Source organism: Chaetomium tenue (genome assembly GCF_020726465.1).
Source record: "Chaetomium tenue strain MPI-SDFR-AT-0079 chromosome Unknown F5144scaffold_7, whole genome shotgun sequence".
In the NCBI taxonomy this organism is placed as follows: Eukaryota; Fungi; Ascomycota; class Sordariomycetes; order Sordariales; family Chaetomiaceae; genus Chaetomium; species Chaetomium tenue.
Genome location: NW_027117335.1, coordinates 1,180,633 through 1,205,421, shown reverse-complemented (window position 1 = coordinate 1,205,421; position 24,789 = coordinate 1,180,633). Strand labels below are relative to the sequence as shown.

At 56.9% G+C, this 24,789-nt stretch overlaps 6 protein-coding genes across 6 annotated transcripts; 5 read left to right on the top strand and 1 right to left on the bottom strand.

Annotated features, from left to right (window-relative positions):
• Positions 1 to 242: 242 nt before the first annotated feature.
• F5144DRAFT_596332 (Tctex-1) lies at positions 243 to 889 on the top strand (the record flags this gene model as incomplete). The annotated part of the gene is made up of 4 exons (XM_066790785.1): positions 243 to 266; positions 330 to 368; positions 444 to 518; positions 587 to 889. The coding sequence occupies 4 exons, from the start codon at positions 243 to 245 to the stop codon at positions 887 to 889; spliced, it is 441 nt and encodes a 146-aa protein (XP_066638851.1).
• A 2,030-nt stretch (positions 890 to 2,919) lies between these two features.
• Positions 2,920 to 4,109, top strand: F5144DRAFT_498260 (uncharacterized protein; the record flags this gene model as incomplete). Its single annotated transcript, XM_066786259.1, has 2 exons — positions 2,920 to 3,722; positions 4,055 to 4,109. The coding sequence occupies 2 exons, from the start codon at positions 2,920 to 2,922 to the stop codon at positions 4,107 to 4,109; spliced, it is 858 nt and encodes a 285-aa protein (XP_066638850.1).
• Positions 4,110 to 4,852: 743 nt separating this feature from the next.
• F5144DRAFT_606786 (uncharacterized protein) lies at positions 4,853 to 6,606 on the top strand (the record flags this gene model as incomplete). The annotated part of the gene is made up of 4 exons (XM_066791508.1): positions 4,853 to 5,412; positions 5,496 to 5,846; positions 5,944 to 6,391; positions 6,469 to 6,606. The coding sequence occupies 4 exons, from the start codon at positions 4,853 to 4,855 to the stop codon at positions 6,604 to 6,606; spliced, it is 1,497 nt and encodes a 498-aa protein (XP_066638849.1).
• A 6,491-nt stretch (positions 6,607 to 13,097) lies between these two features.
• Positions 13,098 to 17,507, top strand: F5144DRAFT_498755 (uncharacterized protein; the record flags this gene model as incomplete). The annotated part of the gene is made up of 6 exons (XM_066786287.1): positions 13,098 to 13,682; positions 13,763 to 13,788; positions 13,872 to 13,970; positions 14,029 to 15,301; positions 15,378 to 16,519; positions 16,907 to 17,507. 6 exons carry the CDS (start codon positions 13,098 to 13,100, stop codon positions 17,505 to 17,507), a joined length of 3,726 nt encoding a protein of 1,241 aa, XP_066638848.1.
• Positions 17,508 to 18,408: 901 nt separating this feature from the next.
• On the bottom strand, positions 18,409 to 21,502 carry F5144DRAFT_499403 (formate--tetrahydrofolate ligase-domain-containing protein; the record flags this gene model as incomplete). Its single annotated transcript, XM_066786328.1, has 4 exons — positions 18,409 to 21,045; positions 21,119 to 21,156; positions 21,270 to 21,290; positions 21,379 to 21,502. 4 exons carry the CDS (start codon positions 21,500 to 21,502, stop codon positions 18,409 to 18,411), a joined length of 2,820 nt encoding a protein of 939 aa, XP_066638847.1.
• Positions 21,503 to 23,025: 1,523 nt separating this feature from the next.
• Positions 23,026 to 24,702, top strand: F5144DRAFT_586052 (eukaryotic translation initiation factor 3 subunit I). The gene is made up of 3 exons (XM_066789731.1): positions 23,026 to 23,247; positions 23,315 to 23,912; positions 23,975 to 24,702. Exons 1-3 carry the CDS (start codon positions 23,198 to 23,200, stop codon positions 24,350 to 24,352), a joined length of 1,026 nt encoding a protein of 341 aa, XP_066638846.1. The 5' UTR covers positions 23,026 to 23,197; the 3' UTR covers positions 24,353 to 24,702.
• Positions 24,703 to 24,789: the final 87 nt, after the last annotated feature.

Below are 24,789 nucleotides of genomic sequence, written 5' to 3'. Positions count from 1 at the left end.
CGATACGGGCCGTTACCGCGACGTAAACAACAAACCGCCAGTCAAAACCGCGATCCCAAACCAGCTCTTCCCACCACGCCAATCAAGTCAATTTTGCGCCTCAGGTATCCAGCACCGGATTCGAGCTGACCCTTGGTCCAATTTTCTAACCCTTGACCGCCTAGCACCACAATCGTCCGACGGGGATCACCACCGCCACTCCACCGCAAACGCAACACGTCCCCCCACCTCAATACACCACAATGGCTGCCCAAACCACCAACGCTGTACGGCCTTTAGCACGCCCTAGATTCAAGCACGAGGGCAACCAATACTGACCTTAATAATAGCCGATTGCTCTCAAGCGCCTAGAGCAGATAGCTAGCGACGTACGTGCAAATACCACCAGTCTTCGGGATCAAGGGTTCAAGGGGAAAGGGGAGATACTGACGGCAAGGCGATAGGTGTGCAACAGCGTTTTTGAAGGTACTGAATACTACGAGCACCCCAAGACGGCGCAATGGAACGAGACAATCATTGTATGTTGAGCCCGAGACGAATCCCCGCACGATTTCAGCAACCCGCTAACAAATACATTCTCTGTTAGAGCAAAATGCTCAAGGCGGTGATGGCGGAGGCTACCCCCCAAGGCGCCACTGTGCCGGCCTACAAGTTTGCCATCAACAGCACCATTGTCCAGCACGTCGTCCCCACATCGCAGCTGAACAAGCCGACCACCCAGTCAACAGAAGAGGGCACGTCCAAGAAGGGGCAGGCTGGCCGGCGCGGCATGCACAGCGCAACCGGCGGCTACTGGAACGAGAAGACGGACGGCATGTGGAGCTTCAAATGGGATGGCGATGCCAAGGGTTTGGATGTCGTCCTTATGGTCATTTGGATCGCTGTCTAAGGACTTGGTTATTTTTCGACGTGCCACGCATACCTTAATACCATTTTCCATTTTTGGCGGTGAAACGGGCGACATCGCACTGTGGATTAACAAAATTCCATCAATATTGAGCAGCCAAGCAACTTAACACACAGCCCCAGGGGACGGAGTTCGAACGCCCTTGTTACTCAGGGCTGAGGGCCCTATCTCGCCATGTGCCCCTGTGCGGAACAGGAGAGGAAAGTCCCGGTTGAGCCTCATCCCACGTTGTCATACCCCCTGCGCTTCCCCGGACTCTGCTCACGCCACCCCTCCGGATCAGAGCGGCCGGCCCCATTTTGCGACCCATTTGGCCACTGCGGCTCAAGTGCGGGTGGATGTGCTTCGTAGGCGTGGAGCTGGGCCGTAGCTCCGGCCGTAGCTCCGGCCGTGGCACAGCGGATCACGCTACGACGTGCGACGATCTCTTGCCACAGAAGTCATAACTGACCTCACTGCCATGCAATTCATGCCAGTTGTTCCATCCTGTACAATCCTGCGCAACGGGCGAAACAACAAGGCTGTAAGAATTTATCAGGGGGATGGGATATACCGCTCTTAGTTTGAGGACATGAAAATCAGGAACATCATTGAAGGCGGCGGGGTATGTACATCCAATGATTGTTGGCCAATGGAAGGTGGGGTTCGAGAACCGTTATTGCGGCCTGTCCTCCTGCCTCCCGGAAGGACCCGATCGTTACAACTCAAGTTGGTGCAGTCTTTGATCAGACGAGCCAGTTGTTCTTGTGCTGTGCTAAAAAAGTGTCTATTTGTGGGACCACTATCCCACGAGCGATGGAAATCAAGCGGTTACGAGAGAAAGCCTCAGAAACCCCACGGCTTTGCTTAAAACAACATCCAACTTGGTTCTGGGAAGGAGTGGCGACATCGCGTGACGTTGGTCTGCCAAGTTTGCAACCTTCTTGACCACCTTCCTTCGCCAAGCGGCCTCGGCGTGCGACCTTGACACGCCGAGAGCTGCAAGACGTTCTCGAGAGCGAGAAATCCAGATGGGTCGATCCCCGTAGCCTCCTGCAAAAACCCCTGCCCCTCCCGCCTGTTCAGCCAAAGACCCGCCGCGTCGTCATTCGCGGTTGAAGCCGTCGTACAAAGTAGTTACGCATTGAGCACTCATTGGCTGGATAAGCCTGCGAACTCCGGATCCCCAGGCCCGCAAGGCCATTCATGATTCGCACTCGAGCGGTGTCTGTGGTACACCACATCCATTCTGTCATTGTTCACTGGCTCGAGGACTCGGGCACGTCCGGCAAGGAAGCATCCCCCAGTTCCATCCACCCACATATCCTGTTCCTACTCCACCAAATCGCGGGCGGATAACAAGTCGACCGGAACCCGGCGTGCCGGACAGAAGCCACGACTTCCCACAACAGCAAATCAGGGGCGCCGATCACCCTCCGACAAGTACTGAGGTACCATGTATCTTTTTTGCCCCATCCTCACAAAAACGGGCAGTCCCTAGACATTTTCGTCGCGAATCTTCTTGCACCCTCCACACTACCCAGTGTTACCCCAAACCCCCTCGGCAATCTTAGCGCCCTCTCTTTCTGCCTCCCAGCACCGGGCCTCGACATTCGGTTACTGCGGTCCACTCGAGTCTGGCCACTTCGTCAGCCACGGCAGATCTATCGACTGACCACACACCAAGCTGCACAAAGGACTCGCTTGCCTCCACTGGGAAACCAATATTAATCCGTCCCTCCCTCCCATGAGCTTGCTAGTGAGGGCCCCTCAACTTCCGATCCGCATCACAATCGGCATCGGTACCTGAAACCGCTCTCAAGACGGGCCTGATATCTAAACGAACCAACCGGGCTCAATCGTACCCCCCACCTTGGCCACACCTCGTCACCCATCTGGCCTATAGACATCGATATCGCCGAAACTAAACCTCTTGGCCGTCGCCTCAAGTTGCTCAGAGTCAAAACTCTGGTCTCAGTCTTCCTAGTCCTCAACAACACCGTCATCCAACCACGGCGTCCCATAACCTCACTATGATCGAGGTTCTGTACAGTGGCCCGCCCTCGATGGAGGGGGCAAGGTCACCTTTCACAAGGGAGGAGCACAGGACGAACCAGACTAGTCTTCCCAAGGGTGGTAAGCGCGCGCCGCGCCGGTCCCAAACCCAGCACGAGTATTTCCCCCCACAGTCTCCCGGCTTTACGCTCTATACCATTCCACAACCACCTCCCATTCCCGAAAACAAACCCCAGACGCCATCGGAACCCTCGCAAGAGCCAGCCCAGAAAGCGGTGGAACAGACGCGACCGCCGGCAAGGCGACCGCCACTCGGCCCTCCGCGGCGGTCCTACTCGGTCACCGACCAGCAGCCCATTCCGCGCCGCCACAAGCCGACGGTCAGGCTTGCGCTCACAGACTTACCGCCCGAACTCCATTTTGCCATATTCGACTTCCTTGACCCCATCGACAGCACCTGCTTCGGCCTGACCAACAAGCACTTCTACGCCATCCACCGCAGGCTCCACGGTGCCGTTTCCCTCACGGCCCGCCGGAACGGGCCGAACGAGCTTGAGTGGGCGTGGCATCTCGCAGGCAATGTTGTTTCCCCAAGCTCCTTCGTGGCCGTCGGTAGCAAAGACACGCTGTCCAAGCTGCGGGTGCGCGGGCAGGGATACTGCCGCATGTGCGGCGTTACGAAATGCCAGCTTCATAAACACATTCAAGAGTGGATGGGCGAGGGCCGCGAGTACTGCTCAGTTACGCAAAAGTATGGGCCCGTGGCGCCCGAGGGTTCCAAGTCATATTGCTATATGAGCAAGCCGGGTGACAAGCGCAGGTGTGGGCGGCATTTTGTGAAGAGGAACACGGTTGAGCTGCTGTAAAACGAGGTCTCTACGGTATGGGGATTATCTTTCTTTTTACGATGTTCAAATCAGGGTCACGGCTCAGGGTTGAGTGACAACACTCCAACCTGGTTACCTATGCTGGAAGTGACAGTTTTATCGAAGCGTGTGGCACAGTCCTAAGTTTCAATCATTCACAAATTCCAGTGTTCAATCGGATACAAAACTAGCGGTATACGATTTTGAAGTTCGATTAAAGTTCAGTTGATTGCCTCTCCTCTTGAAGTCCTCAGATCAGACGACAGGGAACCTACACAATACCAAGTACGAATTCGTTGTGGTGCTGCAAGGTTGATGACGCAGCATCTGCTCTCTTCTGAGGCCAAGCCACACACCACAGCATGGAAGCCGCATTGTCTGGAGAATGACGTGACCATTGCAGGGGGCCATGAGACATCCCTGCCGCAACTTGGGCAAGCATTGAGCGAAAGGAAATTGTTTTGCAGAATTCGGGCGGGTGCCCCCTTTCCTGCAACCCCGGCCAGCGACAGCTTATCTCGAATCATTATGCCTAATGTGGAGGCACGGAACGCGATACATCTCGAATTCCCCAAATAACGTGTTCTGGTGTGCTGTTTCGCAGAACAGCTATCGTGTCGAAGTTTTCTAGCTGCTTCGCTCGCTGTGGGCCAGCTTCTTTTTAATAAATACCTGCTGCAACAACCTCACAACCTCTCCCTAACTTGGCTTGATATATTGATCGTACGTCAATTCAACAAGCGAAACTATACCCCGTTAGTCCCGGTTTCTCCGCGTCGCCCGATAGTTATCCATCGGGTATTCACCAGGTAGTCGGCGAGTTTGATACTCAAAAGACACCACTCAAAGCTTCCCGCCAGAGCAGATAGTTGCTGCGCAATCGGCGATTGACAACCCGCAAATCTGACAACCGCGGCAACAGGCCACGCTTCGACATCCTCACAAGCCGCTGGGCGCATCGAATTCGATTCTCGGCCTCCCGGGACGATCAACGGCTTCCATATCCGGCCCGGGCCCACATTGCGTGTTATTTAGCTCTTCCGCCGCTCTTTCTCTCGGCAGGCCGACGTTCTTGCCTGCCAACATGTCGTCACCGAATTCAGCCGCCCAGGGCGCTGGGAAACGCAAGCGCAACAACACATCCGCCACTCTCGACATGGACCAGAACCAGACAATCCAGAACGAGTCCCGAGACGCCTCGGGCGAGGAGGGCGACACCACCGCCCCCGAGTCCAGCCGGACGGCCGCCAACGCCCACAGAAAGACCGACTCGTCCTCCACCGCACACCCCAACAAGCGCCAGCGTGCCAGCTCAGACCAGCTCCCCCCCAGCTCGACGACCGCCAGTGCGATAGGCCACCACACCCAAGCCCGCGACCCGGGCGAGCCGAGCGATACCACCGAGGCCAGCGTCGATATCGCGGAGCGCGTGACGCGCAAGGGGAGCCGGAAGTTGACGTCGAGCAAGGGCGGCGATGCCAGTGCCAATGGGAGCGGCATGACCAGCAGCAAGACCACCGCGGCGATGGCGCCGCCTCCGATCGGCAAGCTTACCCACCCGGTGGGATACACGACAAACCCGCCTCCCGAGGGCCGGCCCGTGAGAGTGTATGCGGATGGTGTGTTCGACTTGTTTCACCTTGGGTATGTTGGGCTACGGATAGGGGGCTTATCTGCCACCTTTGTTTACGATTCCTGCCGGGGACGTGAGCTAACGGTAACGACAGGCACATGCGCCAGCTCGAGCAAGCAAAGAAGGCGTTCCCCGACGTGTATCTGATAGTGGGCGTGACTGGCGATGAGGAGACGCACAAGCGCAAGGGTCTCACCGTGCTATCTGGCAAGGAACGGGCCGAGACGGTACGGCACTGCAAGTGGGTGGATGAGGTCATCGAGAACTGCCCCTGGATTGTCACTCCCGAATTTCTCGAAGAGCATCAGCTCGACTATGTCGCCCACGACGATCTCCCCTACGGCGCCGACGAAGGCGACGACATCTATGCTCCCATCAAAGCCGCAGGCAAGTTCCTCGTGACCCAACGAACCGAGGGCGTGAGCACCACGGGTATCATCACAAAGTAAGCAAACACCAACCCACAACCCCACCAGGCCCCCCCTCCCTTCCCCCTTTTTCCAGCGCCCACAACCCTACTAACACCTGCACCCTCTCCCTAGAATCGTCCGCGACTACGAAAAGTACATCGCGCGGCAGCTCAAGCGCGGCACCTCGCGGCAGGAGCTCAACATCAGCTGGCTCAAGAAGAACGAGCTCGAGCTCAAGCGCCACGTCCAGGACCTGCGCGACAACATCCGCACCAACTGGACCACCACCGGCCAGGAGCTCAGCCGCGAGCTGCGCCAGTACTGGCCCACCTCGCGCCCCCAGAGCCCCAGCCCGGCCCGCTTCGCCAGCGGTAACGGCAGTGGTAGCGCTAGTATCAATGGCGGCGATCTGCCGCCGAGCAGCCCGCTGGGGCCCGCTGGTGGTGTTGCGGGTGGTGCCTTCCCGTTCCCGAGGAGCCCGCCGACGGGCGTGGCCACTGCGGGCGAGCGCGCTACGAGCACCTCGAATGATTTTGTCACCGGGTATACCCTGGGGTTGATTGGTGGGGTGCGCTCATGGGTAGGTCCCTCTCGCTTTGCACATCCTGTGTTTGTTTGTTCTTCATTTGGGGTGATAAATATGCTGACTAGTGTTAGATGACCAAGAGCCGCAGGGGTGACAGGGAAGGGGAGAGCCGGCCCGTTAGCGACGACGATTCGGAGGAGAGCGAGGACAAGCATGGGAGTGACGGCCGGAGGTCCATGCAGCTGCCTGCGACGAGCCAACGCGGTTAGCTTTGGCCCTGTTGCGACGCCATGGTGTTTCTTGGTTTCGTAGAACGGAGGGATGTGTTTTGTCCGTGGGTCTTCTGTGTCAGGCTGTCTGTCTGTCACCAGCTGCGAGCCGTGTTGGCTGGCCTGGTCTGGCTTGGCCTTTGTTGCTTTGTTGAGCGTTTCTTGTCCTCGTCCTTCTCTGCCACCTCCTCCTCCTACACCTGGGTTTCGAGTTCTGGGAAGGGAAAAGTTGTGGTATAAACACTAGGGGCGGTCGCAATAAGCCCAGTCGGTATTTCCTAGTGCAGGCTCACGCAACATTATAATGTATCTATAACCGCTCGAGTCTGCCCGTGATTTTTGATGGCGTTTGTGGGTGTAACGGCGGAACGTGGTTTAGATATGTGGACTCTCCCCTCCTTTGGATATGTTCCTGTCAATCTAGGTATGGTTAATGGTGTTGTTTTGCGTGCTCTTTCTCCTCCTACTCCTACGAATAACACTGCGCTCATGATACTAATAATAGATGTAGTTTTAGGGAAGCCAACTTATTAATCTCAGACTCGCTCGGTTCACAGTTAAGGAGGTAGCAGTCCGTTAAACAAAAGCCACCAAATTAAGTTGCACTTCCCTCAACTGAGTCTTTGGGTAAGTATACTCTGTTGTTACTGTCTTGATAGGCTCGTTGTCACAGAACCGTAGTCATGGATTTGTAGTGAAAGATTTATGATCATGGATTCGTGTTGATAGGTTTGTTACGGTAATGGAATTACTCGCTCATCATCACACCATCTCCATTGACTTCGTCGTGCCCCCTAGCTAAAATAATAGTTATTGTCATTTTTATTCAGAAAGTTGTGCGCTTCTCTTTCCATTGCGGGATTTGTTATCGATCGTGTAGGTAACACAGTGGTGACGCCAAACTTGTTTAAGGGGCATGGCGGAATACTCGGAACTGATTATAACGACCTCTCGGTGTAGATACAAAGAGGAAATATTTGATATCACGGCATGGCCGATGAGAGCTTGGAATGCCAATCGGCGCTTCGTTGGTTTCACCCATACTGGCCAACCACGCTTATAACGAATTCGGCTGTTGCTCAAGGCCCGGGCAGAAGCAGGCCGCAGTGAGCTTGTTACAGGCAAGAATTGTGATACCAACCAAAAACTTCTGATGTCACCTACAAGCCCGGCTCAGGGGATGTCCGCAGTGTTAGAGACTTGACTTTGTCTTTTATGAGCATATTTACTATCGCATATCCACCTTAATTGCCCACGCCGCCGGGTGATTCCTTCAATGCATTTGGAAATAGGGGGTTGCGTACCACAGGGCAAACCGGGCATCATTTGGCGGAAAAGGGGGACGGCAGAGCCACGAATGAGGAGCACAGAATCCTTACCGATCTCCCTCAGAGGGCAAACATTCCGAAATGATGTTTATGCCAGTTACAGCTACCACAACTTGGTGACCGAAGCTGTCTCTGCCCCTATCACAAAACAGCATTCAACTACGTCACAGCCAGTGAAGTCCCTCCCCTTGCTTGTTTGTCTCGTAGGGCTGAGATGAGTGTGCCACATCGTGGGGTAGGCCAAGCCAGCCCGGCCGCATACAAGTACACATACAGAAGTTACTGGCCTTGAGCTGCTGTTGGGTCTGGATATCTGGCTGGTTTGGAACAAACTGCAGCAGAAGAGCGAATGATGGGGCCGTCCCTTGCCCGCTCTATCCGCCCTTGCATGAGGTGGCTGTTGGGGTCCGTTGGATCCCGTAACGGCCAGGGGCGCCCACGTTCCCCGGAAACAGCGACCGAAGCTTGTCATTGTTTCGTCGAGCGGCTGAAGCTGTTGACACAACAACGGTGCGCCGCCACACCATCATTATATCATGAGTTTGTCCGCGGAACAGGTGAGCTGGTCCTTCAGGGTCGGGTTTCTGGCTGCAAATCCTGCGGCGACAGGCCCGGGCCAATGACAGCGGGGAAACACCTTTCGAGTGGTGATATCTTGGGAAGCTGAATGAAGAAAAGCTGGTGAAAGGCTCGTCGACCCGGCATGAAACGGTTTCAGAACTGGGTGCGCAGTCGGGAGATGGAAGCATGTCTGAGGCACACACAGTCGACGAGCAACATCTTTTTCCCTCAGCCCGCCCAACTCTCACACGAGGGTCGTGGTTGCTTGGCTTTGCTCGTGCTTGTGCTACGCGAGCAAGGCAGGGCGGTGGCTGTGTGAGATGCCGCTACACTCTTGCACCAACAACCCGTGCTTAGCGTCAGAGATGCAAGGTCATCGGTCCGTTTCTTTTTCAGCATTTTTTTTTTCGACTCGTGCGCCGCGAATGACTGGCTGTGCCATTGCAACAGAAACATGTCCAGATTTGATGCAATGGAATCTGCCGAATTTAGCTCTCACGGTGAGAGCAGGCCGATTCTTGCTGCTAGCGGAGATGGGGAAAAAAAGAGAAAGAAAGAAAAAAGCCAGACGAATAAACAACTCAGTCGCAAGCACATCCCCCGGGGGGCATGACACACATCTGGGAGGGAATTTTGCGGGTCAAGCATCTCGCCTCGCTGCCGGGGCCCTGTGCTAGAGTGGCTGATTGGTTCCCCATAATCCACAGGAATGCCGCTGTGCCAGAGTCCCCAGGAAGGAGCGCCTTCTTTCTTCCGCAGACCCTGCGATGACGACAACTTCTGTCTTGACGTGAGAGACGGTGTATCGACACGTCAACAATCGACGGTTTAGAGTTCGCCGAGAGGCTTGGCCTATAAATAGCGCTTACTTTGCAATACTTGTGCATCGATAGATACTTGGATGAGGCGTGGGAACCTGGAGAGTTCAATCTTTGTAGCTCGCTCAGCTTTTCAACATGGAACACTGACATCTCGTAATTCTAACTAGCTCTATACGAGCCCAGCTGGTGCGCGGTAAATGTTGAATGCTCGGTGTCATGGATACGACTGTGCACAGATTCCAGCCGAAGCATCGTCCCGCGGTCCCGAGTCCCAGGGCTGGAAGCGGTTCGGCGCCGGGGCTCGCGCGGGGCCTTCTCCCCATGCTCCGTGGATTTGAGCCGGGACCAGGGCCTGAGTTCGGGCAGTGTTCAGAGAAAGACGCTAGCTCTGGCTGGCTAGTGCTACCGCTTCCCGCCGTGGGGCCTCAACAACCCCCCACTGGTTCATGGCCCGTGCCTGTCGGTCTGTGCAGCGGTTTCCTGGCCAAACTCAAAAGACTATTGAACGACAACTCGACAGTGATCCATACACAGCACAGTCTTCCTGAGGTGACACACCATGTCAGCATCATCATGGGCTAGGGAACTGCGGCCTCGAGGAAAGGGATGATACTGTGTGTGTGGATGTGGGTGTCATTCTTTCTGGATACGCACCGGTTGGCCGTGATTTATTTACCAAAAGCGGTCATTTTGGCACTTCCCAACCCAACTGCCCACCCACACGCGTTTGCCGTGATCCGGATTCGCTCTCTGACTGCCGCCAGTGGTTGCACAAACTCTCTTATTTGGGACCCCCTGTTTCCCCTGAGCCCAGAATTAGCCGCCGTTCCAGATTCACCTGAGACAAGCGCGCGACAGGGGCGCACCATCACACACTCGACATCTGCAGGTCCCGGTCCCGCTAACGGGCAGCTGGTGTGTGCCTCCCCCTCGCCGACTGCACTGCGCCACCACCCAGTACCGGCTGTTCGTCCACCCATCCCCTGTCTCCCACCTCCTCGGCGCAAGATCGGACGAATCGATCATCGACAACTAAGCGCCTGTGTGTCCCCATATCCCGTGCTCAGCGAAAGCATGGCTCGGGAAGCTGCAAAGAACATTACACAGTACCTACGCTACCGGGCCGATCCAGGACGAGGGCAGCACCACCATCATACCGGGACCGTCAAATGGTATTGCGATCATTTCATGCATGGTACGATCACCCACCAGCACGACACCCTCTCCAATATGTTTGCGCACTTGGTTCACTAGCGTCAAATGTTCGGCGCCTATCTGCGCTTGTCGTTTGATTGCCGCAGGTCACGGGCAACTCCCCTAAGGCCAAACCTTGGTTGAGGGCTGGAGCATGCCAAAGGATGTCATGCGCTTCGGTCACCAAATGCAAATCATTAGCTTAGTTTGTTGTCTCGCGCGAATTTAGTGTAACACAACTTCCATACGAAGTACTTCGTACGGTATGTAAATACATACGAATCACAGGTGTCAGACAAGCAGCTGCGGCCCCGCAGATTCGATCGAGTGAAGATGACCGATCTCGGCAATTCTATCCGGGGAACCACTGGTTTTTTTTTCCTTTCATCGTGGCGACGACAATGACCATTTTCAAACCTTGGAGCTTCGTTACACGTGCTGCGTAAACCTACCAACTATTACGCGTCATTTGAATAGTGCATTGCTACCGCGTCGCCCAGGAAAAAAAAGAACCCTTCCAGAAAAGCCCATCATCCCAACCATACATATCGAGCCCACGAAAATAGGATCTCACTGGCATGCGGCGCAGCAGGTAGCTACCCAATGAGAGAGGAGGCGGACCTCCGCCCCCTGCACATCAACGCTTTCTTCCCCGACCCGCCTCCCGACCCCCTGTCAAATAACCCGGCCCCTCTGCGCCGTGGTGGAGAAACACTTCGCCGAACCTCCCCGAAGCACGATGCTCGCAAGCTCTCTCCACCGGATCGATCGCCGAAGATGACCAAGGGTCCTTTCTCTTGACGCCTCCCCCCGTCGAGCCCGCACACACACCATCACAGATTGATGATTATGGACACACGACACAGAGAGGCAGACTCATGTGGCGAGAGTGCGGCCCTTGCGCTTCAAGAGCCACCCTTGGTGACTGCCGCTGCCACATTCCCAGTTAGGCAAGCCAGTCGAGCCAGTCAGTTGGGCGGCTACGCGGTCATCTCGCTTCGTTGTAACCCTCCTTTCTGGACATGGCCGGCATTCCCTGTGGGGGACTCATTGGTGAGCACTTCTGCACCAACTATGTCTCTCGTTAGCGTTATTCCCGGGTTAGCTTTTTTCTTCAATGCACAGGCCTCTGTGGGTTGTGCTTCGAAAATCGACCCGAACTGACTAGCGCCGCGTAGTGAAGTGCGTTGACCGTGTGTGGATCGACGAAGTAATGCTCCATGCACTCGGGCGGCTCCCGCTTCCACCTCACAGAGAAGAGTCACTTTTGGTAGCAGGATCTTAGGCAACCCCCGGCACTCCTTTCAGCATTCATGCCATGCCTCCTTTTTGGCAGGTCCGTAACCCCAAGGGGCCTTCGGTTGATGAAGATTCCCCTCGCCATGGTTAGTGGAGAGAGGGGAAGCCGAACTCCGCGGCCCAAACTGAGTCTTCCCCGGCGCAGGGCAATGGTACAGAACTTGGCGCCAAGAATCAGGGCTGGTACTGGACATCCCATCTGCCCTAGCTGTCCCCGTGGAGTCAGTCAGGGCACTGAGTGTCGAGGGAACGAACTTGCTCTCTGAGGACAACGCTGCTCAAGGTTGCCGAAGGAGCAGAAGCTTCCAAGTATGTATGAACTCGAGCCTGTCAATGAACATCATGACAGTTGTAAACAACACATTGACGATACGCTGAAAGTGGTGCCGTCTTGCCTGGACTGCGGTGGTCGATAGCTAACTACCTTGGACAGTCGCGGCTAACGTGAGTTCACCAGCTAATGCGTCGCGGCAAAAGAAGCCCCGAATCCACTCCTCGCGTTCGGTCTGTGTTGTACAAAAAGTCGAAGGCAACGTTGGACCGTGGGGTACCGAATCCAATCAGGTACCTGAAGACGGTGATTCTTTACAAAAATCTTCTTTGGTAATCTTGACTTGGTCCCACCATCACAACCCCCCTTGTCAACCACTACCCACCCAGTGCCCCCCCTCCCATGACCCCCCTGTACTGACAGGGGAGAAGGGAGGGGGTGGGCGGCGGGCGGGAGCAACAGCCAGCCCAAACGGGGTTCACATGGACTAAGCCTCCTGCAAAGGTCGCCAAGACTGTACATTGGATCTCCCCATCCCATCCCATCTCGCTGCGCGACTTGTCCAGCAGCGTGTTTGGGCGCGGTGGGCCGTCTGAATATAGCAGCGCCGCAGACGTGCCGCGCTGTTGTCTCCCCCGATGCTTCGAGTCCCATTCTCAACCGACATGGAAGCAAGCAGTCCCTTGGGGCCGGCACCGTGACCGTCTCTCTCTGCTCCATCCCCCTGTTCCCCTCCTCCGGGCTGAGGCTTGTTTCCTGCTCCCCCAACTCCCAGCCCTACGTTGTCACTCTTGACCGACTTGTACATACCGCTGCTCGCCCTTTCTCTTTGCCTTACACCTGCTGCTGCAGCCGCGCGTGTATTGCGTGTACCGTACCGTCCACACTTCTTGTCCCCTCTAGCGTCTTATTCCCATCTCGACTGCTACCTCTCCATTCGTTTCACCAGTCCAACAGGGCTGTGTACTCCCAACTTGGCATCTGACTTCCATTTTGAGGGCCCGCTTGTCTCCCATCATGGCTAGCCTCAGCTTTATAATGGATGTCAACGACGACCACCCTCCTGGCGCCCGATCCCCCCTCAATAAAAGGGCCAGGGCCGCTAAGAACTTGGCCAGTGCCGGCCCGCTCCAAGAGACACCCCCCAACCCAGAGGCCAGGCCAAAACATGTCACTGATCCCGGCCCGGCCACCACCCAGCAGGATATCAACCAAGCCGCCCCCGTTGGCTCGACTAAACGGCGCGGTACTTCGTCACGGGGTCTTGGTTCCGCCGCAGCACCAGCGCAGGTAGAAATAGGACCCGGGACACAAGACATCACCACTACATCGTCTTCGACCCCGTCTTCGCCGCCTCCGTCGGGGTCTACAACCCGCAAGTCGACACGCCAACGGAGCACCACTAGCAGTGACTCAATGGACCGGTCACGATATGGCTCGGCTGCCTCGCCGTCGTCCATGCCCAGGGGCCCGCAAAGGCCCATGCCTCTCCATCCTGTGACGACTCAGTACACACCCAAGATCACTCCCAAGACTGGGCGGGTCAGCAAGGCAAAGAAGGGCCTACCGGTTCATATCTGCGACATCTGTCGACCTCCGAAGGTGAGAAGAGAAGCCGTTTACTCACATGCCCCCACCCTCCTTCTCTTATTCGTCGCTCGCGTTCTAACATCCCGTGACAGACATTCACAAGGGCCGAGCATCTAAGGTGAGAATCTAGACCTCCGCTCACCGCCAACGCCGCCGATGTCCCCCGTCACCAATTTCCATGCTAACCACGACTGTCTCTAGGCGACACCAACTTGGCCACGGAGAACCGCAATTCCAGTGCCCCGGTTGCGACAGGGCGTTCCACCGCGCCGACCTGTTGGTGCGGCATCAGGAGAAGCAGTGCGTGTGCCGTGACATCACTTCTATAGGCGCCGATATGTACTGACCACGACCACAGCAAGCATGACGGCGACGACTTATCCAAGGCGGGGTCCCCGCAAAACAGCCCGCGCCCGTCATCAGCAGGGCTCCCCTTCCAACCTCAACGCTCGTCACCGACGCCCTCTAGGCCAATTGCTTCCCCCGCGGCCACTGAGACCCCACGCACACCCAATGTCAACGTTGGGAACCAGCCCGGCTTCTCACACACGAGCCAAGACTTCCGTGGTGGCTACCCGTTCCCCCCAACCATCTCTATCGTCAACCCGGCGCAGTCATCCTCGCTATCGGGTGCCTATCACGATGAACTAAGCGGTTACCAGCCCAGGGCTGGCCAGCCGCCGTCCATCTGTGTGGTTACGCACGGCCCGCAATTCCAGTCCGATATGCCGGAACTCCCTGACGCCTCCCCGTTGCCCTCATCTGCTTCGGACAGCACAACCTATTCGACGCCGGTGTCAGACGTCTCGAGAAACCCACGTCCCTGGGCGCGACACCGGTCACCGTACCCCAGCGCGGCACCACGTGGTCTTCCGAGCTCTGGTCCAGGACTTGAAGCAAGCCCATCCTTCGCCGATTCTTCGTTTATGAACCCATATTCGGACCACCGCCAAGCCACGGATTCTACATTTGATGGGACGCTGACCGTACCATCATCCTTAGAATACACCACAGCCAGCGCCGGTCACCACCACCCACCCTTGAGCGCCACTTCTAACGGCACTATCCGGGCGCACCAGCACCAGCACAGCAACTCTATTTCCTCCCTCCGCGGCCAAACGCCGCCCATGGATGCGTCATCTCACGGACCTTCCGGGCCCATTTACGCATCTGCTTCTCATCTCCCAAGACACCTCGACCCGGCCGTGGACCTCGATCGCCGAAAGGGGCTCCTCCACCATGATCTTCTGGATTCGCATGTGGCTATGGATCTCGGGCTATCTGTCGGGTACGCGGCCGCGAGTCCAGGGACCGACAATGCTAGCCATAGTAGCGACCTGGTTCCGGAGCTTGATCTGGCTTTCATCGGCGGGTGTGCTTTGCCAGGGCCCCCCTCCATTACCATTCCGCTCCCGGGGCCGGTCCGCGCTGCCATCCCCCGGTATATCGAGGTTTACTGGGCCCAGGTCGACCCGATATTTCCCTTTATTCACTACCAATCGTTCCAAGCAGGCTCGGAGGATGTGCTCAAGTGCGCCATGGCCGCCGTGGCCACGCAACACCTCGACAACAGGGAAGACCGTACTCGAGGAAACCAGCTGCATGAGTTTGCATGGCAAGAAGTGAAGCGGGTGAGTAATGGAGCCCTGGGAGGAACCCACCACATTACCTTCGTACGCTGACAACCAGTCTCACCATGGCAAACAGATACCCCAATGGAGCCTCCAAACGATGCAGGCCATTCTTCTCTGCGAGTATTTCGCCCGCTTCCGGGGCCGCAAAGCCGTCACACGACCCTCGAAGCCGTTCGAGTCTTTGTATTCGAGGGTGAGTGCTTCGCGGTCTTTTAGTATGCCACCGTCCTCTGCCCTTGCCGAGGACAACGGCCTCTGGCTAGTCGACACCACGGCTTGGTCCCCTGCATCCTCCCCCGCGTCTTCTAGTTCTTCCCTTGGTGATGCTGCGACGCCGACGTCTAGCACCATGTCTCCTTTTGCTCTGCGCCATTTGAGTCCGCTGCAGACCGCTTCCTGGGGCAGTTTCCCATCTTCCCGGGTTCGGTCGTCGGCTACTTCTCCGTTTGGGACCACTTTTGCTTCTTCGGATTCGTCCTTGGCTTTCTCTTTGCCCCGTTCTATGGGGAGTAATCTTAATCCTAATCTTCCTTCTGTTTCTTCACCTTCTTCTTCTCCTTATTCTCGGTCCCGGACACAGCCGTCATGGTCTTCTCTCTTTGCTCCCGACCGCCAAAGCCCGGTGGCTACCACGGCACCTTCTCTTTCTCTCACGGCTCCCCTTCTTCAGGCTCCCGGACAAGCATACTCACACCGGGTTTTGAACCAACAGGTCCTGTCTCAAAACACGGCCCTCCTGGACCACGCCCTGCTCGCCGCCGAGCAACAGCGCCTCCCCTCCCTCCATGACCGGTGGCGCAGCTGGGTCGACACCGAGTCGCGCCGTCGCCTCCTCGCCACATGCGTCTTCGTCGACGGCCACGCCGCCATCTACCAGCAGCAGCGGCGCTCGCAGGACGCCGAGGTCGGAGGGGCGATGCAACCGATCCCCCTCCTCGGCCGAACCACCAAGCCGTGGGAAGCCACCTCGGTGGAAGAATGGGCCAACGCTGCCACGACCGACCCAGGCTCGCTCGAGCCCGAACACGTGCCCCCTCTCGAGCACCTAACACGCGAAGACGTCACGAACCGCACCCCGACCGACCGCATCATCATCCTCAGCGTCCTCGCGCAGCGCCTACCCCGCCGCCAGCGCCCGCCCCCCACATCCTCCATCTCCGCCAACAACTCCCCCGCGCCCGAACTAGACCCCCATTCCCACCACTTCAGCAACCAGTTCCACCCCGACCAGCACCACCTCCAACACCAACCCCACCAATACCAAACCCCCCACCACACCCCCCAACAACACCACCACCAGCAACAACACTACGACCCCTCCGAAACCCCCACCACCACCCCCTACCCGCACAACCCCGAAGACCTCATCAGCACCCTCTTCCCCCACTGCCCCACCTCCAACACCTACCTCGCGCTCCACCACACCCCGCTCCGCGACCTCCTCGCCGTCGGCGGCGACTCCTGGGTCTTCTCCCAGAAAGTCCTCCCCGCGACGTCCTTCCACGAGCACCAGAAGCGGTTGCGCCTGTGGGTGACGGTCAACCCGCCGTTTTGTACGCCGTCGGGCGCGGCGGGGGCCGGGGGGGTGTTGGCGGGGTTGAGTGTGCTGCGCGCGACGGTGTATGCGGCGAGGGCGGTGTTGGCGTTTTTGGGGAGGCAGTCTGATGGGGGTGGTGAGGGGGAGGATGGGGGTGGGGAGGGGAGTGGTGGGAGTAGGAGTGGTGCGTCGTGGTCCGAAGATATGTCGGATTATTGGGCCATGTATGTGTGCGCGCTGATTTGTTGGGCGTTTACCTACCCTGCCCGAGGCGGTGCTGCGGATGGTCAGGGTCAGGGTCAGGGCCAGGGCCAGAGTGGTGCTGGAGGTGGTGGTGGTAGTAGCCGGGGCCGTAGCGCAAGTGGCGCCCCTGGTGGCTCTGCCGGAGGTGGAAGCGGGACGAACAGTCCCGCTCTGACGCCGAATGGCGCTGCCGCTGTGGCGTCGGATGAGGAAGCAATTGGGTGGCTGCGCCTGGTGGCGGCCGAGGGCGTCCGGCTTGAGGATGTGGTGCGCGTGCGCGGGCGGCGCGAGGCGTTTGGGGTGGTGGGATTGGTGAGGAAGAAGTTGGAGAGCGACTGCGTTGGCGGGAGGAGCAGGCTCTATGTGGACGCCGTTGGGGTGCTGAGGAAGCTGGAGGAGGGGCTTGGGTTGAAATGGTTCTGAGAAGACCATACTCCCATGTCTCCTTGTCCTCCCCCGCTCGAAACACCCATCATCACTTCCTTCAACCAACCTCCTTCACCATCTCGCTCTTCTCGACGCACTCACGAGAAACTGGACCACTCCCCCCGCATTCACACCAAACACCGGACCCAATGACGACTACGCGGTCTCTCAATCCCTTCCAGTCTCGGCTTCGGCTTTTCCCTCTTCAGGGTTCACGATTTTCACTCGTTTTCAAGAATTTCAACCACCCATGGATCTAATGGATAAACAAGTATACAGGATGATGTGGCTTTTCTTTTCTTCTTTGTTATTTTTCACCCAGTACGGCATTTTGGTTTGGGTCACGGTCACGATACCTCGGTACGGAAAAGGGGGTTGTTTGGTTGAGTCCAGTCCTTTCCACATCTTTTCAGGCGACGATTCTTCATCGTCTCCTTGTTCGTTTGTATTGTATTTGTACCATTTCTTGTTTCGAGTTTGGCTTGGCGCATGTACTTTTATATAAGGCTGTGGTTGGAAGGGGATCTCATGAGACAAGATAATCTAATGATAGATGGATGAGATGCGATGGTTGCTGGGAGACGGGCACTGAACAAGGAAGCGCAGACGGAAGCAATATACTGAGGCGCTGTTCATGTTCATCCAAAATCAATGCTGCTCTATTAGTGCTCGAACTTGGTGGTGTGTGACATGGCCAAGCATGTCCTACTTGAACTGTGTCTAGCAACCATTCCTTTTCTGCTCTACACGTCTTATGTGGTATCCCCCAAGCGCCATGTGTTAAACACGCACCCCCGTTCCCGAGTTGATCAAAATGACGCCCCAAGCTGCCCCGGCTGAGTATAACGCCGATAATTGAAACTATTAATGAAACACAGGTATGCTTCTTGACTTGTTTCTAGAACAAGCCGTCAATTTCACCCGTCTCGACATCAACATCGACATTGAGGTAGCCAGGGGCAGTAGGTAGGCCAGGGATGGTCTGAATGTCAGCAGCCAGAGCGTAGAGGTAGCCGGCGCCGGCGGCCATGCGTACGTCCCGAATAGGTACCGTGAAGCCAGTCGGGGCACCCTTGAGTTCGGGGTCGTGGCTAATCGAGTACTGCGTCTTAGCGATGCAAATCGGCAGATTACCGAAGCCCTGGCGCGTGTAGGTATCAACCTTATTCTGCGCGAGCTCACTGAACTCGACAGCGGCGGCGCCGTACATATCACGGGCAATCTTCTCGATGCGCTCCTGCACGGTGCCTTCGAGGTTATACAGCAGTTTGAAATCCTTGGGCATCTCGGCGGCGGCGACAACGGCGTTGGCAAGGTCAACAGCGCCCTTCCCACCCTCAGCCCAATGATTAGCCAGGACGGCATCTGCTGCGCCAGCCTTGATGGCTTCTTCACGGACGACGTCGATCTCAGCTTGCGTGTCGGTGGAAAACTTGTTGATGGCGACCAAGACCGGCACACCGTATGACCTAGCGTTGGCGACATGCTTCGCCAGATTAACACAGCCCTTGCGCAGCACGTCGACGTTCTCCTCCCGGTATACGGCATCGAGTGGGGCGCCGGGCGAGATGGGCGGGCCGCCTCCATGAACCTTGAGGGCGCGGATGGTGGCGACCACGATGACCACGTCCGGGATCAGACCCGAAGTACGGCACTTGATGTTGAAGAAGCGCTCACCACCCATGGTGAAGTCGAAACCAGCCTCGGTGACAACAAAGCCGGCCTTGGCCGCGTGATCCTCATCCGGCTCGGTGCCTGTAAGTTTCAAGGCCATCTTGTCCGCCAGGATGGAGCTGTTACCAATGCTGATGTTGGCGAAGGGACCCGCGTGCACGAAAACGGGCGTGCCTTCCAAGCTCTGCATCAGGTTTGGCTTGATGGCGTCCCTCATCAGAGCTGTAAGTGCGCCACCAGCACCGATGTCGTCACAGGTGACAGGGTCACCGCTTCTCGAACTGGCAACGACCATCCTGCCGAGACGTTCCCGCATGTCACCCAGGCTGGTGCTCAAGGCCAGAATGGCCATGCACTCGCTGGCCACAGAAATATCGAAACCAGTCTGGCGGCTGTGGCCCTTCTCAGTCGGCGCATTGCCGATGATAATGCCGCGTAGGTGGCGGTCGTTGACATCTAGAACGCGGCGCCAAGTGATGGTCTCCGGGTCAATATCCAGACGAGCAAAGCGAGTGATCTCGTCTGCGGTCAACGAGTCTGGATCCGTCTTGTCAATGCCCAACTTTTTCAAGCGGCGAAGCATGACGGGCGAAAACACTCGCTTGCCACCCTTGGCAGGGACCAGCCTCCTATAGAGAGCGGTGTCCTTTTGGGTGCTCTCGTGGAACATGCGGGTATCGATGGCGGCGGCGAGCAGGTTGTTCGCAGCAGTGATGGCGTGGATGTCACCGGTCAAATGCAGGTTGAACTCATCCATAGGGATAACCTGGCTGTAACCACCGCCAGCGGCGCCGCCCTTGATTCCGAAGGTCGGGCCCTGGCTGGGCTGCCGCACGTTGGCAAATGTGACCCGGCCGACATGCGCGCCCAACGCCTGGGCAAGACCCATTGTCGTAGTCGACTTACCCTCACCTAGAGGTGTAGGAGTAATACCCGTGACAACGACATAGCGGCCATCGCGACGGTGGTCGAGACGCTTCAGCAGATCGAGATCGACCTTGGCCTTGTATGCGCCGTACGGTTCCAACTCGGAGGGCGTGATACCGATCTCCTTGGCAATCTGGGTGACGGGCTTAGGCGCCTGCGCCCGGGAAATGGCAATGTCGGACGGAACAGGGTCAAGGAGCTTAAGGTGCAGGGGCACAATGTGCCTCTGCTTTTCCACCTCAAACGACTGCGTCGCAGCATCGACAACGTTCTGAAGAAGCATGGCGACGGTCATGGGGCCCACGCCTCCGGGGACCGGGGTGATGTGGGAAGCAACTTGGGAGGCCGACTCGAAGTCGACGTCACCCACCAGACGCTGACCCGACTTTTTGGTGGCATCGGGGAGATAGTTGGTTCCCACGTCAATGACGACGACCCCAGGCTTGAGCTGCTCGCCCCTGACAAAGCCCGGCTGCCCGATGGCAACGACGAGCACATCGGCATTCTTGAGATACTGATCCAAGTCTTTAGTCTTGGAGTGGCAGACGGTAACCGTGGCATCGGCATTCTTCAGGAGATAGCTGACGGGGCTGCCGACAATGTCGCTCCTGCCTAGAACCACGGCGTTCTTGCCAGCCAGTTCAACGCCCGCCTCCTGGAGAAGCACCATGACGCCCTTGGGGGTGCAAGGGACGAAAAAGGGGCGGCCCCCACGCTTGGCTAGCTCGCCGATGTTGTGGGTGCCGAAGCCGTCGACATCCTTCTCGCCAGCCACGGCTGAGGTGACATTGTACTCGGAAACGTCTTTTGGTAGGGGCAACTGCACAAGGATGCCGTGCACTGCTGGGTCGTTGTTGAGGGCGACGACACGGGAGATGAGCTCGGCCTCGGTGGCGGACTCGTCGAACTTGATCAGCTCGCAAGCAATGCCGCACTAGAGGGAACAAGTTTAGCGCACCATACATGTCAATGATGGGGGGGTTGGCCATGTGTGGCCGGCAGCGTACCTCCTCGGCGGCCTTCAACTTCATGCGCACATAGGTGGCTAGGGGGCATTTAGCATCAGTAACCTAACTTGCTAGCTTATCCCATGCCCTTATGCGCATGTGCTATGGCGGGGTAAAATAGGTGGGGGATCTCGTCGTGGCGGGAGCTTACATGAATCGGATCGGTCACCCACTGCAGCGCTTGGTGGTTAGTTTAGTCACAAATATTGGACCATATTAGGACCCTGCGTTGAGCCTGTGGCGGGATGCAACGCACGCACCTTGGATGATCTTGAGGGACGGTTGGAACCGTGGGTTGACACTCTTCTTCTCCTCAATCTCGGCGCGCAGGCCCTCGCGCACCTTCCGGGCAATCGCCGTTCCGTCAATCTTTGCTGCAGCCATGACTGTTGCCGAACTGGAGAAGGTCCTGAAAACAGTCGTGGACGGGTTGTGGTGGGAACGCAAAAGAGCGTTGGTGTGACTCCTCGAGCTCTTGGTGTTGTTCCCGAGGATTGGGCCCGAGACTGATGGAGCCCAGCGAATTGATGTGGAACAGCGCGGGGCAGCGGGGCTGACGGCAGCCGAGAGAGACCGCCGAAAGTCGGCTGCTAGACTGTTGACTTCTCCTGAGTCACATGTTGCTGCCGCCGTGGTTGCGACACCACGAGCGGCGCGCGGCGGGCGCGATTCCAGCCGTAGGATCGACAAATCCCTGCCATTAGGAATTCCAGAATGACTCGATTGAGGTTGGTTTGTGGTTGTCGAGCGGTGTGATAGCCTGGCTGTCGGTCCAAGTCTGGGGGCCGGAACCCTTTGAGCAAGACGTGAGAGAGTCATAGCAGGTGTGACTCTGCCGCTCCTGTTGTTCCTACGCTTGTTTGATGACTCGTCTCTTCGGCCAGCAACACCCTTCTTCACAGCCAATTGGTTCTCAAACACGAGTAGGAAGTGGTCAAGAAGGTCCAGGGCCAACAGATCCTTGCGGATTAAAAGAAATTTGGCGGTGGAGAGAATTCGGTTGAGTCACGCCCGTCTTGAAAGTTTGTTTGTTCTTTCGACCGGGATCATGAGAGGGAAGCTACGGTTGACAGAAACGGTGCGACGAGGGACAGAAGGACGATAATAAAGTAAAAAACCAATCCATACCGGCGGACACCCACGTTGCGTCCTTGGCCCGGGTGGAATTCAACGAGTGTTTGAGTCGGCGGTCCGGGACCAAAAAGAAGCCCCTACCTACCTAGGTAGGTTCCTTCAACCGCAATTGATGTGTGTAACTAACTTTGACACGGGACTCGGCCGGTGCTTGTCTGCCGCGCCGGGAACGGAAAGGTGTCCGTTTCCACTGCTAAGAGCGTTGTAGCGGACGCCGGCCAAGCTTGTCATATAGGATTACGTATTTGGAGCCGCTGGAGCTAATGTCCCGAAAAATCCGCGGTTGCTTGTCTATCTGCGGGCCCTTTGGATGACAGGATGAGGCGCAACTACGAGGCTTCCATCGGCTCCGGTGAGGTGAGCTCCCTTTGGCCAAAAAAAAGCTGAACTCGAAAGTGGAGCGAGAAATCAAGAAAAAGAAGAGATAAAGAAAATAACTAAATAAAAGAAAACCAAGAAAAAGAAGAGATAAAGAAAATAACTTAAATAAAAGAAACCGAGTCAAATAAAAAGTGGACTTTGGGCTTTCGAATGGCTTTCTTTTGGTTCTCCTCGACCAAGATTTCGGCGGCCCCTCGACTTGGAGTTCGGCTTTTTTTGGCCAGAGAGTGGTGAGGTCTAGGTGACTCACCTGAAAACAGAAAGCGGTCAAGGACCCTTGCGCAAAGATGACTCCACAGCCGCTGAATATTGAAGTGGGGCAGAATCGCCCCGCGATGACTGGGGGGTGGCCTATCGGCGGCGCGCACAATCTGCGGAAAAATTACTGGGCGCCCAAATCAATCCGACGAAAGAAGCCAACGCCCTGAAAGAAACGCCCCGCAATAGCTCGCAAAAGACGACCCGGCGCCGATAATTACCTGCACTTCCCTGCGGTTGACAACGAAATCATTTTCGAACGACAGTAAAGGAGACCATCCTCGACCGACTTCCAGTACCGCGAAAATGAGGCCTATCTTGTTGGCGGGCCACGAACGTGCCCTGACCCAGATTAAGTTGGTCGCCTTTGCAGTCCGAGGGGAAAGACTAAACTTTGGATCTAACCTCCACGCTCTTTTGTAGATACAACCCCGACGGTGACCTTATCTTCTCAGTCTCGAAAGATCAACAGATTTGCGTGTGGTTCGCGCACAACGGCGAGCGGCTCGGGACGTATCGCGGCCACCAGGGTGCCATCTGGACCATCGATGTCGACCCCACATCCACCATCCTCGCTTCGGGGTCTGCCGACAACACAATCCGCCTCTGGGACATCAAGACGGGCAAGTGCCTCAAGACATGGGACTTCCCAACGGCTGTCAAGAGGGTCGAGTTCAACGAGGATGGCACCAAGCTGCTGGGCGTAACAGAGAAGCGCATGGGGCACTTGGGCACGATCGTAGTGCTGGACATCGAGATCGACGTGGAGGCGGAGCAGAGCGATGAGAAGGTCATGACCATTGTGTGCGATGAGAGCAAGGCCACGGTCGCTGGGTGGAGCTACCTGAGCAAGTACATCATTGCCGGCCATGAGGATGGTTCCGTTTCCCAATACGACGGCAAGACGGGCGACCTGCTCTACAACATCCCCATCCACGAGCTGAACCAGCCAATTACGGATCTGCAGTGGTCCCAGGACAGGACCTACTTCATCACTGCCTCGAAGGACAAGACCTCCAAGGTATGTTTGGCAATGGTCTCTCAGCGGGAGCGACTCGAACAATTACTGACTACCAATCTTAGCTCATCTCCGCCAAGGACCTCGAAGTCCTCAAGAGCTACACCGCCGACACACCCCTCAACAGCGCCGCCATCACCCCGAAGAAGGACTTCGTCATCCTGGGAGGTGGCCAGGCCGCCATGGACGTCACAACCACAGCCGCGCGGCAGGGCAAGTTCGAGGCCCGCTTCTACCACAAGATCTTCGAGGACGAGATCGGGCGCGTGCGCGGCCACTTCGGCCCGCTCAACACGGTCGCCGCCGACCCGACGGGCAAGGGCTACGCCAGCGGCGGAGAGGACGGCTACGTGCGCGTGCACGCCTTCGACAAGGGGTACTACGACTTCCTGTACGAGGTTGAGAGGGAGAGGCAGAACAGGCTAGCGGCCGCCAGTGCTTGAGGTTTCTGATGATGGGATTTGAGGGCGGTGGTGGTTCGGCATTTACAAATGGCGTTCAGGGACACGAAATCTGGGGCGGCGGATCGGGGTGGAGGGAGAAAGGGACACCCTTCCTTGACTTTGGAAGAAAAAAGTTGGTTCTTCGCCCAGGTAGTGTGGTTTGCTCGTGTAGCTCCGTCTTGTGCGCCCCTCGGACGGGACGCGGATACCCTACATTGGCCTGTCTTTCAGCTATCTCGGTCCCTGTTCTTGCCATGTTGATATTCGAGGCGCACTTGCTCGGGCTTAGACCAACGCATCCCACACAGCACGCATAGGTTACGGGACGGCAGTAGAGAAGCAGGAGGCAATTTAGTGCTACATAATGCTGTGTCTTACTATTGGAACACTGCGGGTTTTTTATCTTGCTCCAGCGAGCTCAACAGCAAGGCTGTCTC

What these genes read in the sequence shown, in the direction of transcription:
- F5144DRAFT_586052 (XM_066789731.1), top strand. Translation starts at nt 23,198, where the DNA reads ATGAGGCCTATCTTGTTGGCGGGCCACGAACGTGCCCTGACCCAGATT. An exon ending in CGTGCCCTGACCCAGATTAA is followed by an intron (nt 23,248 to 23,314) that starts GTTGGTCGCCTT and finishes GCTCTTTTGTAG; the next exon opens with ATACAACCCCGACGGTGACC. An exon ending in CGAAGGACAAGACCTCCAAG is followed by an intron (nt 23,913 to 23,974) that starts GTATGTTTGGCA and finishes TACCAATCTTAG; the next exon opens with CTCATCTCCGCCAAGGACCT.